The sequence below is a fragment of the Chelonoidis abingdonii genome, chromosome 11 (assembly GCF_003597395.2).
Source record: "Chelonoidis abingdonii isolate Lonesome George chromosome 11, CheloAbing_2.0, whole genome shotgun sequence".
Taxonomy (NCBI): domain Eukaryota; kingdom Metazoa; phylum Chordata; order Testudines; family Testudinidae; genus Chelonoidis; species Chelonoidis abingdonii.
Window position 1 is genome coordinate 51,143,710 of NC_133779.1, and position 18,325 is coordinate 51,162,034.

The 18,325-nt window shown below is 53.2% G+C and overlaps 1 protein-coding gene across 1 annotated transcript in view; it reads right to left on the bottom strand.

Moving 5' to 3' along the window:
• CDC42SE1 (CDC42 small effector 1) overlaps nt 1-18,325 on the bottom strand; it is a 55,368-nt gene that overhangs the window by 22,632 nt on the left and 14,411 nt on the right. The window contains exon 2 of the mRNA XM_032768013.1: nt 2,978-3,314. Coding sequence (XP_032623904.1) covers nt 2,978-3,031 — 54 coding nt within the window. The 5' untranslated portion in view covers nt 3,032-3,314. The remainder of the gene's footprint in view (nt 1-2,977; nt 3,315-18,325) is intronic.

Sequence of the window (18,325 nt, forward strand, 5' to 3'; positions counted from 1 at the left end):
GGGGGGGGGGGGGGGGGTGTTGGGTGCGGGTAGGGGAACATAGATGGCTGGCAGCAGAGCAGAAAGGGGAGGGTGGCACAGCACCAGGGAGCCGCACACAATAACAGCGGTTAGACTTTGGTGCAACCTCTAACTGCAACCTAGGAGGAGTCCAACTGGCACATCCCCCACATACCCGCAGAGGAGGGAACGCACCCAGCAGCCACCGTGCCCCGGGCCGGGCATGCCAAGGGTTAAGCACATTCCAGCCCAGGGAAAGAAAGGCCCAAACAAGCTAGTGAATTAATGAAGGCTTTGGGAGTTGGCAGCAAGCGCTGCTGGATTCCTGTCTTCACACTCGGCTCCACGGGAGGGGAACATGGCTCTTTTCGCCAAGGGGCCTTCGGTGCCAGGACCAATGCAGCTTCGCAGGCTGGTATTCGGCTGGCACTGCTCGCCCCCTCCAGTTCCCAGCTGATGGGGCTGCCCGCTTATGTGTTCATCTGTGCTGGAGGCTGGGGCAGGAGAGAAACAGCTAGAGACTGAGCAAAGCAAGCCAGACAAAAGGAGGACCTTGAGCAGAGGGAAGGGGAGATGGGAAAGAGCATTGTCTAATGAGTAAAGCACAAGATTTGGCATCCAAACTCCTGGGTTTATTTAGCAGCTCTGCCACGTGACTCTGGGCAAGTTACTTCCCTTCCTACCCCCTAGAACTCGACACGCTGCTCCCCTCCTCCACTGGCATCTCTGTCCCTCAGCACCACCTTGCTCTTAGTGCAAGAGCCTTCTCTTCTGCAGCCCTGGAACAGCCTCTCTGTATTTCTTTACCCCCCTCTGAAATCCTGGGACATGTGCCAGGGGGGCAAAACCTCTCCTGGGATCCTCCTCTGCATTAACACCCACGGGCTTCCTCCCTTGCTCCAGATACCTGTTCCTCTGGGCTGGCCAGGATCAGAGCAGAGGGGAGCCGATTCCCAACAAGGTGCTCCTCTAGATGATGATTCAGCGCAGAAAAGGGGAGCCAGGAAAGAAGCATTAGCCCCCTGAACAAATGCTGCCAGAGCTGGAGCGAGACAGCCCTGGACACGGATGATGAGGTGGTGATGATGATGAGGTGGTGATATTTCAGAGGGCAGAGTTAAAACATTTTGGCTGGATTTCACAGCATGGTTCTAGTCTGAAAAGTGACTCAGAAAAAGGCTCCTTCCTAAGCAAATTGTCCTGCTCCCTGAAGGTGTATTCAGAGTCCTGGCCGCTTAGCCCTACAGACCCAGTGCCCAGCTCTGGGAGGCTGCACTAGGTTCTGTTCCAGCTCACCACCAAGCTAGTCCATTCTTGCTGCAGAAGCTTTAAGCACTCATGACGCACGAGCTGGTGCCGAATCCAGCTCACTCTCCCGGAACCATGGCTTAAAACAGAGCATTACTTCTACACTGAGCAGATCTGAACTAGAGTCACTGAGAGCAAACAAACAAGGGGAGCTGCATGATGCCTCATTTGGGAAGCTGCTTCTCTGAACTGAGCCCAAATGGGGCTGGGCAATGGGGTGGCCAGTAACGATTTTTGTAATTTTGCTGCCAAACGTAAGAGCAACCAAGTCTCATGCTTCAGGGCTGACTGTAGCAGGGGCTAGGAAGGAATCTCTCTCTTGCAGAACGGAGCATAAACGGGCGGGGTGTGTGTGTGTGTTCTCCCTTGCCTCGTTCTGCTGAGGCAGCAGATTTCAGCATTAGATGACTCAGTGGTCTGATCCAGAATGCAGGAGACAGGTGATATGGATTTGGAGCTGCTCTGGAATGGATGACTACTGTGCATTGACCTGATTGTTGGGATGTTACTGTGTGAATATATTGGTTTAATTCAGGGGGAGGGAAGATGGGGGACAGCAAGCAGGAAGGCAAAGACTGGCTCTAGATAGCCACCACTCAGCAAAACTTAAAAAGAGTTGTTAAGAGACAATGGCAGATCTGTTAGCTTGATGATTTCATCTCCAGCGTCAACCAACCCACAAACCGCACCACTGTCGCAGTTCAAACACTGCCTAATTCAACAAGAGTCTCCTATCGCTGCACTTAATCCACCTCCCCGGGAGGTCGCAGCTTGGAAGCTCTGTCTTCGCAGGCAGTTAGGTCCAGTTAACTATGTCACTTGAGGGGTGGATTTTTCAACCCCTGAGCGACTTAACTTTTCACTGTAGACCAACCCTGAGACACAGGCACCTGAAGGGGGCAACTGAAGAAGCTACGCCTGCCTCGTTTACCATCGGGGACGCCTGTAGCCTCTTCCACAATCCCTTCCTCTCTTATGCTTTGTTCCTACTGCTAAAAACAACCAATGCTTTGGTCCCTGACTTCTGAAGGGGAGAACCGCAGCTGTCCAAGCTCCGTCAGTCCCACTGGCTAAGCACAGAATGTTGTAGCCTAGAGCCCAGTCTAAGACCTCGTTTCCATGCGGGCACTCCAGAAAGTTAATCTGAATTAAAAAATTCACACCCCAGAGCACCGTAACTAAACCAACCTAATCCCCGGTGTATACCCAGCTAGGTCAATGGAAGAATTCTTCCACCTCTCCGAGAGGTGGATTTGCTACAGCGATGTCACTACAGTTCTGGTCACTGTAGTAAGTCTCTACACTCTGTGTAGTGTTTCTAGCGTCGACAAAGCCTAAGCATCCCCATATAGACAAGGGCTAATGGTGGAGAACTGCAGAATTCCAGCCCAGGAGAGCCCATACACCAGCCAAGATACAGCTAGCTTTGTAACCATGACAACGGGATGGGTTGACAGATGTTCTCCTCCAGGGCTGGCAGATTAAGAGGAACAATGAACCAACTGGGTAGGGCAGGAGTCGGGGTGAGGGCAGGGTACTAGACTGCAGGCAGCAAGAGGCTGATCTGGTAGAGCGAACCCCATGTGGCCATGCTGCACTGTACTTCTCTCCCACCCCGTCCCATGCCGACAGCATCAAAAGGGGAGAAGTTTACATGGGAGTGACTTACCGGTTGTGGTTTCTCTACTACGCAGCAGCCGAGCTTGTGCCAAAAGTCACTCATATTCGCAGAGGCTTCCAGTTTTTCCCCCCCCCCCCCCGCCCCTTCTGGTCGCTCCGCTTCCAGATGTGGTCAAGGCTCTCTGGCCCCTGGCTTCACTCCCACTTGAGCTGGGAGGGTTTACACCCAAGAGAAATGGCAGCCCAGGCCCAGTTCAGAGTCACTCCATGGAGCAGGTGTAGTTGGTCTCTGGAAGGAAATTCCAAGGGAAAACAGGGGGAAGGTCACTTTCCCTTCAGCTCTCAGGGTCGTGTGTCACCGTTCAGGTCCCCTGCGCTGGCCACACCTATCACAGAAGGAGAGATTTGGTTAGGAGCCTTATCAGGATGCATCAGAGTACGAGCAGTCTGTGGGGCACAACTCCATTCCAGCTACACCCCACTCTGCGTGCATCCCACAGAGCCATGGCTAGGGCACCATCATCTCCAGAGGGCTGGGTTACAGCGTCTCCTCCATCCAGGGGACCATGGCAGAGAAGAGAATGACTCATTAGTCAGCCCAAGCAGACATAAGCTGGAAATACCCTCATGCACTGAGGAATCAGCCATCTCAGAGGAACACAAAGGGCTGTAAAGTTACTAGGCTGCATGTCATGTAGCTTCCCCCACACCAGTCAAGGTAGCCTTCCAGCAGCACACTTTCCCAAAGTCCAGAGGTTGTGCTGTTGGTCAGTTAAACAATACATCTGATTAACAGATCTCATGCTTCAGGGCACAAGCGGCAGGGGTCAGGAAGGAAGCCTCTTACCCCGTGGGAGAGCATTTGCACAATTTTTTAGCTTTTGGAATTCCAGTAGGGATTGGTCACAGCAGGAGACAGGATATCAGACTAGACAGACCCACGATGGTATCTGGCTATGGCAAATGCTGTGTGCTGAGCAGGGGAATGGAGGCTGGACTCCTGGATTCTGTTCCCACATCACTGGGAGAAGTCCGGTCTAGTGGTTGGCGGGGGGGGGGGGGAAATGCCTGAAAGTCTGGATTCCATTCCCAGTTCTGCCACTGACTCACTGCATGATTTTGGGGTGAGTCACTTTCCCTGATCTAGGCCTCAGTTTCCACATCTGTAAAATGGCTGCAACATGCACTTTGAGTTCTGTGCACACAAAAAAGAAGTCGCCCTAGAAACGCAGCATTACTAGTCACTGAACTCTGCTCATTTCTTTTGCAGTCTGGGAATTGTTTCAATGTATTTCCTAAAATACGTGCTCTAAGAATTAAGTCCTATGGTCTACCCCAGGGGTGGCACCGCTGCAGCTCACAGGCCACTCTTTTACAGTTAAAGTGTGGCTCATGGAGCCCCTCCATTCTGCACCTACCAGACTGGGCTGGGGGGAGCTCAGGGCTTCTGCCTTGTGGCAGATGGTGGGGCTAGGGGCTTCTGCCTTGGGGTGGGGGGGAAGTCTAGGGCAGTGGTTCTCAAACTTTTGTACTGGTGACCTCTTTCACATAGCAAGTCTCTGAGTGTGACCCCCCCCTTATACATTAAAAAACACTTTTTAATATATTTAACATTAATAATGCTGGAAGCAAAGCAGGTTTTGGGGTGGAGGCTGACAGCTCATGACCCCCCCCCCACATAATAACTTCACAACCCCCTTAGGGGTTCTGACCTCCAGTTTGAGAACCCCTGGTCTAGGGACTTCTGAACCCAGCAGGTGCCTCCTGTAGGGCTGGGCTTCAGTATCGGCAGGTGCTCCCTGTGGGGCTGAAACCCCAAGCCCCCCCAACCCTGCCGCAGGGCAGAAGTGCCGAGCGGGTGTGCCTGGTTCTTGAACTTCTGAAGATGATTGGTAAGTTTGGCCACCCCTGGACTTGGGATCACGGTGATCCTTTCTGGGCTTAAAACCTATTAAGGTTTTCTACCCTTCTCTCCATCACACACCACACCACAACCTGCACCAGAAACCACACATCCCAGCAAATACCCTAGAAACAACTGCTATGCCCGGGGTTGGGGTTCACAATCCCCGCAGGCTCCCAAACAGCCAGATCCTCAACGACAGACGTCACCCAACGCTGCTCAGCTCGGCTTCCTACAGCTTGTGTGCCTTTCGGTTTGCCTGAGAGGAGCTGTGAGGTCTGCTTCTCAGAGCCTCTGGGTGGGGTTGCAGCAATCTCTAGACACAGTCGCAACCACTTCCTGGGCGGCAGCTGCAACCCAAAGCTCTAAACACCGTGTCAGTGAGTTCTCTTCAACTTTCCCTTTGCTCCCAGTTTGTGTCATTTTAAAGCCTTCTACAATGTGCCCAAAGGATCAGAAAGATCGGCGGATACGTCGGTGGGAAGCTGCGGCAGGATGGGCCAGGCTGGTCTGGAATAGGCTGCCCTGTTCTTTCTGGGGGGTCAGGGCTGAGTGGAGACAGCGAAGGGACCCCAGTTAAAGCTGGGAACCGGGAGGCTTTTGACTCTCTAGGGCACAGTCTGGGATCTCCTGCCATGTCAGGGCTCTGTCTAGCAGGGAAGGACCATTCTTCCCATGTCAGAGGAGGAAATTGGAGGCAGAGAGGGGGAAGGGACTTGCTCAAGGTCCCAGTGGAATAGCTGGGAATAGAACCCAGAAGTCCTGCTGCCAATGTCATGGAAGGATTGCTTCCCAGCCCCTCCTCCTCAGAGCAGCACTGGGGGGTGGCGGGGGTGGGGGGGAGGTTGCCCAGAGGGGCACATGACTGGAGAGAAGAAGAGAGGGCTCACAAAATGCATTTACTTTATTGACAATAAGATCTTTAGCTTCGCTGGCCCTGGAGGCACATGCTGTTCTCTGACAGGTGTGCAAAGCTGCCCTTTTCCCGGTGAGCTTGACACGCTCTGCTCAGCCCCCAGCATGGCAGGTAACGCGGCCCTGGCCACCGAGCGAGTGGGATGCCCCTGCTCTAGCCCACACCGGGCGGTTGGGAACACGCCCTTTGTTGGTGGCAGTGGTTGAAGCCAATGGCCCAGCTCCTCCATTCGGATACGCGCCCCCCTTGTTCCTGAGCCACGCTGGCTCAGAAAGGGTCGCGGCTTCCCATCCGTAGGGCTCAGCAGAGACTCAGTCCCTGGATCTGAACAGAGATTCCCCCCACCCGCAACATCGCCCAGCAGGACGGGTCAACAACGCTCCAGTGTAACGCAGGCGAGGAGAAAAGAGTCGACAGCCGTTCCAAGCTCCCCGGCGTGGAGTTATTCAGGGCAGGGCCTCTGGGAGCAGCAAGCATCATTGCTCCAACTGCTGAGCCTTCGCTTCCCAAGCGGGCGGCACAGCGAGGAAGCGGTCCAGGTTAGAACCGCTGGCTGGGATCCTCATGCCTTCAGCGATGGTAATCCACAAAACAAAATGGCCACACTGCACCTGGCCAGCTGAGCAGGCCCACAGGATGCAATGCAGGTGGCTTGGTGCTTAAGAGCTCTGCGCCCATCAATTCACAGCAGCCCTCTCTCTCATAGCTAGATAGGGTTTCTTACAGTTTATTGCTCATGGGCAAAATCTCACACGCCCAAATCCCATCTCACTGGATGTGAGCATTAAAGATCCCGGGGCGTTAAGAATGGGGATCTGCCCTCTTTTCCTTGGCCAGAATTCCTTTTCTCCCTACACCTGCACCTGTCAATTGCCACTCTCTGCCCCAGAGGCGGCGGCATGTCCGTGGGGCTGCGGGTACACAAGAGACGATATTATCGTTACAGGGTAGGCGAAGATCCCGTCTGACCCCTGCAGCAATCAGCTGACCCCAGGAAATGCGAGAGTGGGGAATAGCTACCGGTGTTGTGGGACATCCAGCCTTTCACCACATATCTGGAGAGCTGATGCATACGTGGAAAAAATGATGCACAGTTCCAAGCACACCTCGCTCTCATTCACCACTTTCCAACCAGAGAGCTCAAAGCACTTTGCAAGGGCAGGCAAATATCACTGTGCCCATTTTATAAATGGGGAAATGCAGGCACACAGACTGGAAGGGACTTGTCAAGGTCACACAGGAGAGCCCAGGACAGAATCCAGCTCAGAACCCAGGTCTCCTGAATCCCATGCTCTAACCACTGGGCCACACTGCCTTTCTGCACGGCGCCAGAAACTCCACTGACTTTTTGCTTTGACTCAAATGTTTGACTCAGTAAGGGAAAAAAAAATAAATGAAAGGAAACCATGATCAGCACTAGCTACTCCGTGCGGCTGACTCTAATCTTCAGCGGCAAGCGCAGGAACATGTCAGAACAAGAGTAGCCATCACAGAAAAGCACATAGTGAAGCTGAACTAACCAGGGACTGAATCCGATGCCCTAGATCCAGCAGCTGTTGAATTGAGACATTCAAACAGAGGCCTGGCCACTCCTGGGCATTAAAGATCCAACCCCCGCTGCTCATCACAAGAGTTCGACTGACTAGATTTCACTTTGGTTAACTATGGTTTGTTTCCCATCCCTTTGATTTCAACCAGTCCCAAACTTGTGCCGAGAGGCTGCTAAAGAGATACCACGCTGCTTTCAGCCCCAGAGGTGGCTGCATTTCAGGGACCGGTGAAGCAATGTCTGGATGGCTCATTTACAAAACACTTTAGGGTGAAAAGCACAATATTGTTTAATAAATCCCCTGAGACCCCATTTGCCTTTGTGGCCTGGGCCTGCCAGGTGGTGGCGGCAGCATATCCTATTCAGGACGTGCCTGGTGACATGCAGCTTAGATGGTTGAGTTTCGAGAGAATCGGGATTAGATGTACTCAGAAAGCAGGTATTTTTCTCCCCGCTCATGGAAACCTTGGATCCTCCCACCATACATACAAACCAATTTTTCATCAAAATTTTCCACAGAAGCATTTGAATTTTTTGCTGAAAAACAAAATCTTTCAATTCTGAAATGCTGCCAGTGTCTCATGGGAATCGTAGTGCAGTTAGCTCGTGGGCCCATTCTTCTCTAAAGGCCAGGGCCCTGGTAGGACTACATCTGCCATCACCAGGATGCATCATGGAAGATGTAGTCTGGCTGGGAACTGCCGCCCGTAGATGCGAATGGGGACACAAGGAAACTCAGCTGCAATGGTTTTAACGCTGGAGAACCTGCAGGAGTGGATGGCTTCCTCAGCCCTTAATTGGAGGGGGCGTGGAGAGATATTTTCATAGAATCATAGGGTTAGAAGGGACCACAAGGGTCATCTAGTCTAACCCTCTGCCAAAATGCAGGATTTGTTGGGGATAAGCCATCCAGCCTCTTGAAAACCTCCAGCCAAGGAGCTTCCACACCTCCCTAGGCGTCTGTTCCATTGTCCTACTGGGTTCACTGTTCAGAAGTTTTTCCTGAGATTTAATCTAAATCTGCTCTGCTGTAGTTTGAGCCCACTGCCTCTTATCCTGCAGGAGAGAACAATTTTTCTCCATCTCTTTCATGGCAGCCTTTCAAGTATTTGAAGACCGCCATCATGTCCCTCCCTTAATTGCCTCAAACTAAATATACCCAGATCCTTCAGTCTGTGCTCAGCTGGCACTTGCATTCCATCCCTTGGACCACCTTTGTCGCTCGCCTCGGGATCCTTCCCAGTTTCTCTACATCGATGGTCAAAGTTGGACACACTACTCCAGCTGAGGCCTAACCAGCGCTGAACAGAACGGTGCTATCACCTCCCGGGACTTGCCATTTTGAGTTGCATTAACAGAGGCATTTGCTTTTTTTGCAATAGCATCGCATTGATGACTCGTGTTGAGGATGTGATCCACCACAACTCCCAGATCCTTCTCAGCAGTGCCACTATGTTTCCCTAACGTAAGAGAAGAGAAACCAAATGCACAAATATAGACTGGGGGAATAACTGGCTTGGCAGCGCCACTGCTGAGAAGCATGACCCTTACATTGGTCATGGTTGAATTTCATTTTTGTTGTCTAAAGCCCAGTTCTCCAATTTATCAAGATCCCTCTGAATTTTAGCTCTACCCTCCAAAGTGTTTGCAACTCCCCCGTCCCGCAGCTTTGTGTCATCTGCAAATTTGATGCTCTCTAGTCTTACATCCAGGTCATTAATAAAGATGTTAAACATCAGACCCAGAACAGATCCCCATGGAACCCCACGTGAGACCTCCTTCCAATCTGACATCATTCCATTAATAGCTACTCTTGGTTTGCAATGGTTAAACAATAATGTATCCACTTAACGGGCCGGATTTCTCCAGTTTACTTATGAGAATGTCACGTGGGACTGTGTTCAAAGCCTTGCTGAAGGCCCGGTACATTAAGTCTACCACGTTCCCCCTTCCCATCGAACAAGTTACCTTGTCAGATAAGGAAATCAACCTGGTTTGGCATGATTCGTTCTTGGTAAATCCATGCCGGCTAGGGTGACCCGATGTCCTTATTTTATAGGGACAGTCCTGATATTTGGGGCTTTTTCTTATATAGGTGCCAATTACCCCCCAACCCGATTTTTCACACTATCTGGTCACCCCAATGCCGGCTGCTGGTGCTCACCCTGCATTTGCTAACTGAATGTTTCATACATTGCTCAAGTGGCTTCCCTGACTAGTGACAGAGTATTTGAGTGAAGCATTTTTAAAAATCAGAGAGATTTTTAAATGATGGATAAAAAAAATCCCTCCCCCCTTTCTCCTTTAATCAGATTTCATCTCTCCGATGTCATAACCCTTCCAGTTCACCAGTCACCTTTAAAGTATTCCCTAGGGCGGGCAGGTGACCAGCATAGACAAGGCCCAGAAGGATCCAAGTCCCTTTGCAGGTCACCTTTAAATTCATTAAACAAAAATACACAAACTGCCAGACAAAGCAGCTCCCCATCTTAGTAAGACTATTCTTGTGCAATGACACATTCTCAAAAGGCGTTCCCCCCCGCACGCTCCTTCCTTCACCAATGAGGCAAGATCGGGGAGAGAGACAAGGCCTCCCGCTTTGAAAATGGCTGCTCTGTTCAGATAACAGGAAGCTGCTTTCAGTGGAGCGGAACAGGGCTGCATTTTATTTTCTCTCTCTATCATCAACAAAAGCGTTTCCGTGAGGTCTGCGCTCTGCAGGGGGAGATTTTTCAGGCCATCGCCTCCCGTTATTGTCCCTATGGCTCATTAACTTGGCGTGTCAATTGACCAACTCCTGGTGTGTCCCGAAACCAACCCCCAGCACTCCAGTCCCTAAGGCATCACACTTCCTGCTACAGAACCCGAACTGGGGCTGGCAATTCCCCCACTGTGTGTGGCTGAATCATTCCAAACCCGACTGTGCTGCAGCGTTATTTGCCTCGCAGGAGCTCCAACAGACTCCAGGCGAGATCGAAGCCCCGTGGTGCAAGGTGCTGTACAAATGTGTGGCAAAGACAGCTCTTGTCCAAGCAGCTCACAAGCTGCAGAACGGTGGTGGGCAAACTGCGGTCCATCAGGGTAATCTGCTGGCGGATCGCGAGACGGTTTGTTTACGCTGACCCACCGCAGGCATGGCTGCCTGCAGCTCCCAGTGGCCGCGGTTCGCTGTTCCCAGGCAATGGGATAGAAGGACCAGCACCAACAGGTGAAGGCAGCAAACTCTGCTCCTCCCTGTCTGGGAGCAGCGATGTAGTTCTGCTGAGCAGCGGCTGGGCAGGTCAGTGAGCCAGTGTGGCGTTTGTTTGCAGGCCTCCCAGTAGAGAAGGGATTTGCAGAACTAGGGCGTAGCTTTGCCCAGAGGGGGTGGCAGGAGACACAGCAGGAAGGTGCCGGTGGGAAAATTTGGCACGTGGGCAGGAGAGGCTGGTATTGCTGACAGAGTGGAAGCAGGGGAGGAGAGGGACCAGGCAAGGATAGGCCAGGAAGGGCCTAAAAAAGAGACCAGGTTCTGAGCCTCTAACTCTTTCAACCTGGGGTTGTGTACATGGCATACCTGGTGGGATCTCGGCACAGCTCAGGATTGGGCCCCGAGTCGGCCTTTCTTGCAGGGTCGCTCGCTCTGTCCAGACACAGCGGAGATGACACTGGACACAGACCTCGTGGTTCTCCGGCTCCCGGCCAGGCTCACTCAGCCTGCGCTAGCTACTATCCGCACACAGGGTCAGACCCAGCTCCTGCACCGGGGAAACAGATGGCAGGAGGGCAGGTGTTGTTTGCACAGGGCTTTAGGGGTGCCCGGGACTTGATGGAGTTACAGGCGCAGTGTCCCAACAGGGTTACAACCCCAACAAGGCATATCACAGAGATCGCACCAGTAGGGCCAGGCCAGGGCCTGCAGGGAGATCATGACACTAGCAGCCAGAGATGAGCTTGCGGTTAGAAAAGTGACTCAGCAGAGAAAACAGCTTGGGTGTCTATATTTACGCTTCTTTGGCAACTCAGTACCTTCCCCTCACCCACCCACCACCTCTCTCTAGTGCCTCCTGGCTTAAGGATCTCAACATGCCCAGAGACAGGGGTTATTCCCATCACCCCCTTTACAGATTGAATAGAGGGAGGGGAAGCAACCGGTCCAAGATCAGAGGGGAAAAATCGGCAGCAGAACAACAGGTGCTTCACTTGACAGTTTAAAGGGTTTATTTGGGGGGGATGTTACGTTTGCCACACTATGATCTCCACCAGGAGCTGGAAATCGCAGCCGTGTTCCTTCCACCTCCGACGTCCCGTCCCGCCCCCACCATAACAATGCTGCTGTCAGACGTCCTAAAGTTTAGACGACGCACGAGTCGGACTAGATTCCGGCTCACTCCCTCACCGCTCTATCAGGGATGAACAGGAATGAAAATGGGGTTTGCCTCATTAAGGGAAGCAGGTGCCGCTCAGAGACGGGGGCGGGAGCAGCCAAGAGCGAGGGTAAGCAGCTGCTGGGTACGAACAGCCCTCTTCCTGATCTTGCTCCCTCTGGAGCCAGTGGGAGTTTTGCCCTGCAGAATGCTTCATCCTTCCTCCTGCTTAGGAGTCCCTCCACCCAGGGCCAGCGTTTCCATTTAGGCGGCCTAGGCAATCGCCTAGGGCGCCAGAATTATTGGTGGGCAGCATTTTGCTGGAGGGGACGGCAGGCGGCTCTGGTGGAGCTGCTGCAGTCATGCCTGCGGACGGTCGGCTGCTCACGCGGCTCCGGTGGACCGCCCGCAGGCATGACTGCGGCAGCTCCACTGGAGCTGCGGGACCAGAGCGCGGGGCGGCGAAATTGCCGTGCGCCTAGGGCACTAAAACCCCTAGCGCTGGTCATGCCTCCACCCCTGCATTTCGCCTCTGGTTTCAAAGAGATCCCATCTCCCTGTAGCCACAAGCAACAGCCTCTAGCCACGGTGAAGGACGTGGCTCTCCTTAGAGGGCTGGTCCTTTTGCACAGCATGTGTGTGCGCACGCACCACCACGAGGGCTCTGCCAGACACCTCAGCACGGTCCCGCCTGATTTACACCAGCGTGAGTGAGAGGAGACTCCGGCCTAGGGAGAGAACAGGACATGGCCCTGGGGATCTGTCCAGGGAACAAGATCCACCCATGCAAAGACCAAAACAAACCCTGACAAACAGAGCTATAAATAGCCTGTTCCTTCCCGGCAAGTCTTCGAGGTTAAAAAGCTTCAATTCTAAATGGAGAAGGGGGAAATAAATCTATATTTTCAGCTGGGCTCTGGGCACTGACTCAAAGAAGCAAAGGGGAGTTCAGCAGGCCAGACAGCCAGGGGAAGAAAAGGAGGGTTTCCATGTGGTTACTGGCTAGAACCCAACACTTCAATCCATAATTCTGCAGAGGTGGCGGGGGTGGTCAGGGTTTTTCCATAACCTCGGAGCTTTGGGAAAGACTTTCTGGATCCCCCAGCTCAGCGCAGGGCCGTTCCCACAGGCATGGGCTCCACTTCTCTTCCACAAGCACGACGGCCGAATGACCTCTGGTTTCCAGTGCTCGGAGAAGAGGATCGGGCCCTGTTCCTGCAGCACTAACCCATTCTGGTTCAAGCTGTCTCCCCCTCCCGTGCCCTGGGGATTGTCTCTGCCAAGGCACCAACACGGATTTTGGAGCCACCAAAGGAGAACTGCCCTGCCTCAGCAAATCCAAGAAAGCCTGGGATAAGACCCCAAGTCTCTCTCAAACCTGGATTAGCTGCTGCTGGTGTCTGTAGCCTGGTGGCAGACAACTGGAGACGAGCCTAGCCTGGAAATCTGGGTTCTATTCCTGGCCTTGTAGGTCCGTGCCTCAGTTTCTCCCCCCCCCCGCCCCCCATCTGTAAAATGCAGAGAACAATGCTTGAGACCTGAAGATATTATTATGTGAGTGAACATGAAGGAATTCTGGGTCAGACTTTGCCACGCACATACAGCGTGTAATACACAACGCCCCCACCTGGCGTGGACACAGTTAGTACTTCTATCCATATAGCTTATTCCCATTTGGCCTAGTCCCATCATCCTGGGACTCAGCAGACCTGGGGTCTATTCTGGCTCTGCCGCTGGGTGACTTTGGGCAAGTCAAAGCCCTGCCCCGTGCCTCAGTTTCCCCAGATATAAAATGGGGATAACAATACCGACCTGCTTTGGAAAGTGCTTTGCAATCTAGGGGCTGGTCTACCCTGGGAACTCACCTCGGTATAGGCACATCGCAAGGGGGTATGAAAAAGCTGCGCCGGCGAGATGCAGCGACGTGGACCTAACCCCTGGTGTAGAATTCTTCCATCGACCTAGCTACTGCCTCAGGGAGGTGAGGGACTTACGCTGATGGGAGAACACATCCCATAGGTCGTGTCCACGCTGAGGTGCTGCAGCTGGAGTGGTTTAAGTGCAGGCACAGTCTAGGATGGAAAAGTAACTACAGCAGAACTGGGTGGCGGTGGTATTTTTACCAGCATCACCGAGTCCGCCCTAGGGATTGCAGCAGGACATTTATATCGGTAAAACAATCACACCCCAGCATAGTTCTACTGGGAAACACTGTCTGGAACCCAGGCCTTAATCAGCCAAAAGGAAAAACGTTTCCCAGAGGCAGGGGAATGAGCGAGAGCCTTTTGCTGCGTCACGCCAGCCCTTGCCGCACGCAGGTCTGAGGGGGGCGTTATTTTGATTACACGTTGGGAAACAGGAAAGGTCACTTCCTCTGCCCCGGCAGCTCGAGTGCAGCAGACTTGAAAGGGAGCCTTTGGCGCGTTCGCCAGCAAGGCTGGGCCGTGTGCTTCCTGACTTGGTGGGGAGGAGAGAGAGTCACCTCTCCTTTACATTTGCCGCAGGCCCCTCCTGGGGGCCTGCTCCGGCCAAAGCATCAGAGAGAGAAAAAGGCCATCGATTTCAGTGCCACATTCTGGGATTCACACCAAGGCCCCTCTATGCCACCAGAGTGGCAGAAACCACTCCCTGAGAAACCCTGGGCACAGCTAGCGTGGGGCAGGTGTGAGGGCTCGGTGCCAGCCCCGCTCCAAGCCCCCGGCCCAGAGGGCAGATGAGGGACGTTTGGCTGGAATTCACTGCACAGGGGCTGAGAATCTGCTCTGGCACTAATTCAGGGCAGCCGCTGAGGGCTGGGAAGGGGCAGTGCCAAGGTGGCTTGAAACCATCTTAATTTCAGGCTCCCCAAGCACAGGGACAGTTTCTGGTCTCCCTAAACCAGCCCTGGTACTGTACACACGTTTGCAAGCTGGCTGCAGTTGGGTCTGTTTCCCCGCAGAGAGCTGGGCTCCTTCACGGTGCCGAAGTCTTATCGGTGTTTCTCCAGTGCCGTTCATCCAGCGAGCTAAACACCCTTTACTACCATCCATTAACCACCCCTTTCCCCCAAACCCTGAGGTAGGTCACGTCCATCGGCCCCCTGGGACAGATCTGGAAACCGAAGCATGGGGAAGTGAAGGGACTTGCCTAGGGTGCAAAGTTATTTAGTGGCAGAAGCAGGAATAAGCCCTGGCGTCCTGACCCACCCCCCAGCAGTTCACAGACATGCCAGCATCCCGCTTCGCTGGAGACCTGGTCACATTTCTTGTTAGCGGGTAACCACCACCATGTACAACGCAAATCAAGTGCACACTGAGCAGCTCCACACCCTGCCTTGCTCGCAGAGACCAGCGCACAAGGCCTCGGGATTCAGATAGGATCCCTTTAATTCTTCCTCCCCTCGCCGGCAGGGAAGAGAAAGGTGGGGTAGAGGAATTTTTGCATTAGACCCAAGTGACAACATCACAATGCAGGCACGAGCGTTGCGTCATCATGCCATGCTAGGGACCATATCAAGTCACAGACCCTAAATCCACACACGCAAATATGAATACGATTACAGACAGCACCTGCTGGTGGCTGGGGGTCCAAAGGCTTAATACCAGTCTACTAGTGCTACTGAATGGAGCTTTTCTCTTTAGATCAGTTTTGCAGCAGGTGGATCCATGGTGTGGAGTCCAAAGTCCGTCACGGCCATGATTCTGGTGTGTACACATGGGTGTGCAAACATCCACATGGCACTTGCACGGCCCAGGCACAGCAGAGCACTTCCACGGGCAGGGAGAGGAGACGCCCTTGGCTGTTCTTTTCAACCGCTGATCTTTATGTGAGAAACTAACTTCTCTCTCGGATTTTACATACGCGGGGGGAGGGGAATTTGAAGTGGGGCAGGAAACTGGGCTTTCCATAAGAGCTAGCGCCGTGTGGGCTGGAGAAACATGTGTCACAAGATCCCAGACACAGACAATAACTCTGGAAAGTTTGTGGAGGTGGCTTTTACACCCCAGAGTTCCCCCTCGCCCCCGCCACACTCCCACTCCCTAATCAGATGTGCATTCAGGGACAGGTTTTCAAGGACTCAGCACCCACTGTTGGGGCTGCGTTTTCAAAGGTTGCTACTCCCACCTTAGCCCTGGATCAGATGTGCCCAGCTCTTGTGCAAATCCAGCCCTTGGAGCCCACTTAAATTCCAGGCCATGCACATGCTCCAGGCCAGGTGGGGAGCAGCCAGGATCAGCCCCCAACGCTGGGCTGGCTGATCTTCCCTGCATCCCCTTTCTCCCCAGGCTCTGCCCACAACAGACTGGCGGATCCAGCTGTTTGGAAGAAGTGCTTTGAAAACCAGCTGGGGGTGGGGCAGCAGGGGGGGGGGGGGCGTCTCCAAGTGCCTTCCTGTCAGCAAGCGAGACCAAAAAAGAGGCCCTTTTGCTCATGTTCCCTATGCGACCACAGCGATGCCAGTGGACAGGAAGCTGGAGGCTGTGATAGACATTGCAATCCCAGGCAGTATCTTTGGGGACCACTTTGTTACAAATGGGTAATGTACAACTCTGTTGTACTCTTCCCCCAAAACTCCTGCAGGAACTAACCACTCTGTGTGTGTGTGGGGAGATTACCTGTGACTATAGAGAACTCCAGAGAATTTCCATCCCGTGGGGGATTTGCATAGCCTGGTTCAAATGGAGCTTCCCAGAAATTCAAACAATGCAACAGACTTTGGTTTAAAAAACGGCGCTTGAACTAACCCCGGGTTTCTTCCAGATGCAGCAAACGGACAGGAACTTCTATCCTGGGGACCCCAATCCTCGCGGAAAAGTTGGAGGGACTTTGGCCGACAAGGCTCCCTAAGATTGATGGGCAGCCCTGGGGCAGCCATTCGCATGTGTATAGGAACATCTCTTGTTTTTCCCACATTTCTCCAGAATGCTTTTACCTTAAGAATAAAGGTGCTTGCTTAGAAGGCGCTGGATGGTAACTTATCACTCCACTCTGTGCATAGCCCTCGGAGAGAAGGCAACGCACAGCCGCTGGCAGACTGGCTTGTGGGGATATCTGTGACACTCGGAAAGTGAGGGGTGGGATAGGACAAAAGGGATGGAACCAGCGAAGCTCAGTGAGAATGGCCGCGTACCTTGGACCTAAAGGGCGAGAGGTGGATGCAGCTGGGATGTACGTTCATTGCATAGATTAACCGCAAAGTTAGTGCCTTCAGTGGCGGGTCTGCGCAGATGTGTCCTTAGATGCACAGAGGCCCCCCTGGAATGCAGAGATGTCACCCAGACACGGTTCTGCCCTAGAGCGGCTACTCCTCCACCCCCCTACCAGTTGTATGCAGCAGCAGTCCAGAGGGTAGAAGTGCGAACAGAGACCTTTGCAGTTACCACCACAGAGAACATGCCTGTTGGAAATGTCCCCAAGGAACATTCCCTGGGGATCCTGGCCTGCACCCTCAATCCCTTCTACCCCCTTGGTATTCAACATCCCAAGAGCAGTGCGGGGCAGTACTTGGGCCAGCCTCAGAGAAAGCTTTATCTAGCTGCTAGAACAGTGAACCGAGAGCCAGGACATATGGGTTCTAGTCCGACTTCAGAGGCCGTGGTGTCTAGTGACTAGAGAAGGGGGGACTGCGAGCCAGGGACTTCTGCCATTGACTCGCTATGTGATCACTGGCAAGTCACCTCTCCTCTCCGAGCTCCCATTTCCCCACTTGTACAACGGGGATAACGATACCACCCCACCTCCCAGAGAGGTTGTGAGCGCTTGATTCACTGTTTGCCGAGAGCTCAGGGACCCACCCCAGAGAGAGGGTGATAGCAGGGCCTGGCGGAGAAGAGAACGGAATCTAAGAGAAACCCAAAGCTTTAACAGGGCCGCGTTTTCTACAAACAGAGCAGGCATTTTTAAGACAGCGTGAAGGGGGGAAACAGGGAAGATTAAACCCACGACTTTAGCCTGCGTGACTAGCCAAGGGCAAAGCTGGCCCCTTCTTCCCAGACCTCCCGGCCACGCGGCAGAGTAATAATTAGGACCCCCCAGGTTTGTCTGACGCAAAACGCACAAATTGGTGTTTATTGGCCGGCGTGCGCAGCCTAGGAAAGGTGACTCAGCAGAAAAGCAGCACTGGAAGGGGGCCAGGAAGAACCCGGGGTTTATTTCCCAGAATCACTGAGTTTGCAGGTTACATGAAGCTTTTCCCATCCGCTTGCCACAGTCCCCACCCAGCCGCCGAATATCCAGCCAGCTCTGCCCACACATGTCCCCGTTGTGCCAGCGCTGACAATCATAGAATATCAGGGTTGGAAGGGACCTCAGGAGGTATCTAGTCCAACCCCCTGCTCAAAGCAAGACCAATTCCAACTAAATCATCCCAGCCAGGGCTTTGTCAAGCCTGACCTTAAAAACCTCTAAGGAAGGAGATTCCACCACCTCCCTAGGTAATTCATTCCAGTGCTTCACCACCCTCCTAGTGACAAAGTTTTTCCTAGTATCCAACCTAAACGTCCCCCACTGCAACTTGAGACCATACTTCTTGTTCTGTCATCTGGCACCACTGAGAACAGTCTAGATCCATCCTCTTTGGAACCTCTTTCAGGTAGTTGAAAGCAGCTATCAAATCCCCCCTCATTCTTCTCTTCTGCAGACTAAACAATCCCAGTTCCCTCAGCCTCTCCTCATAAGTCATGTGCTCCAGCCCCCTAATCATT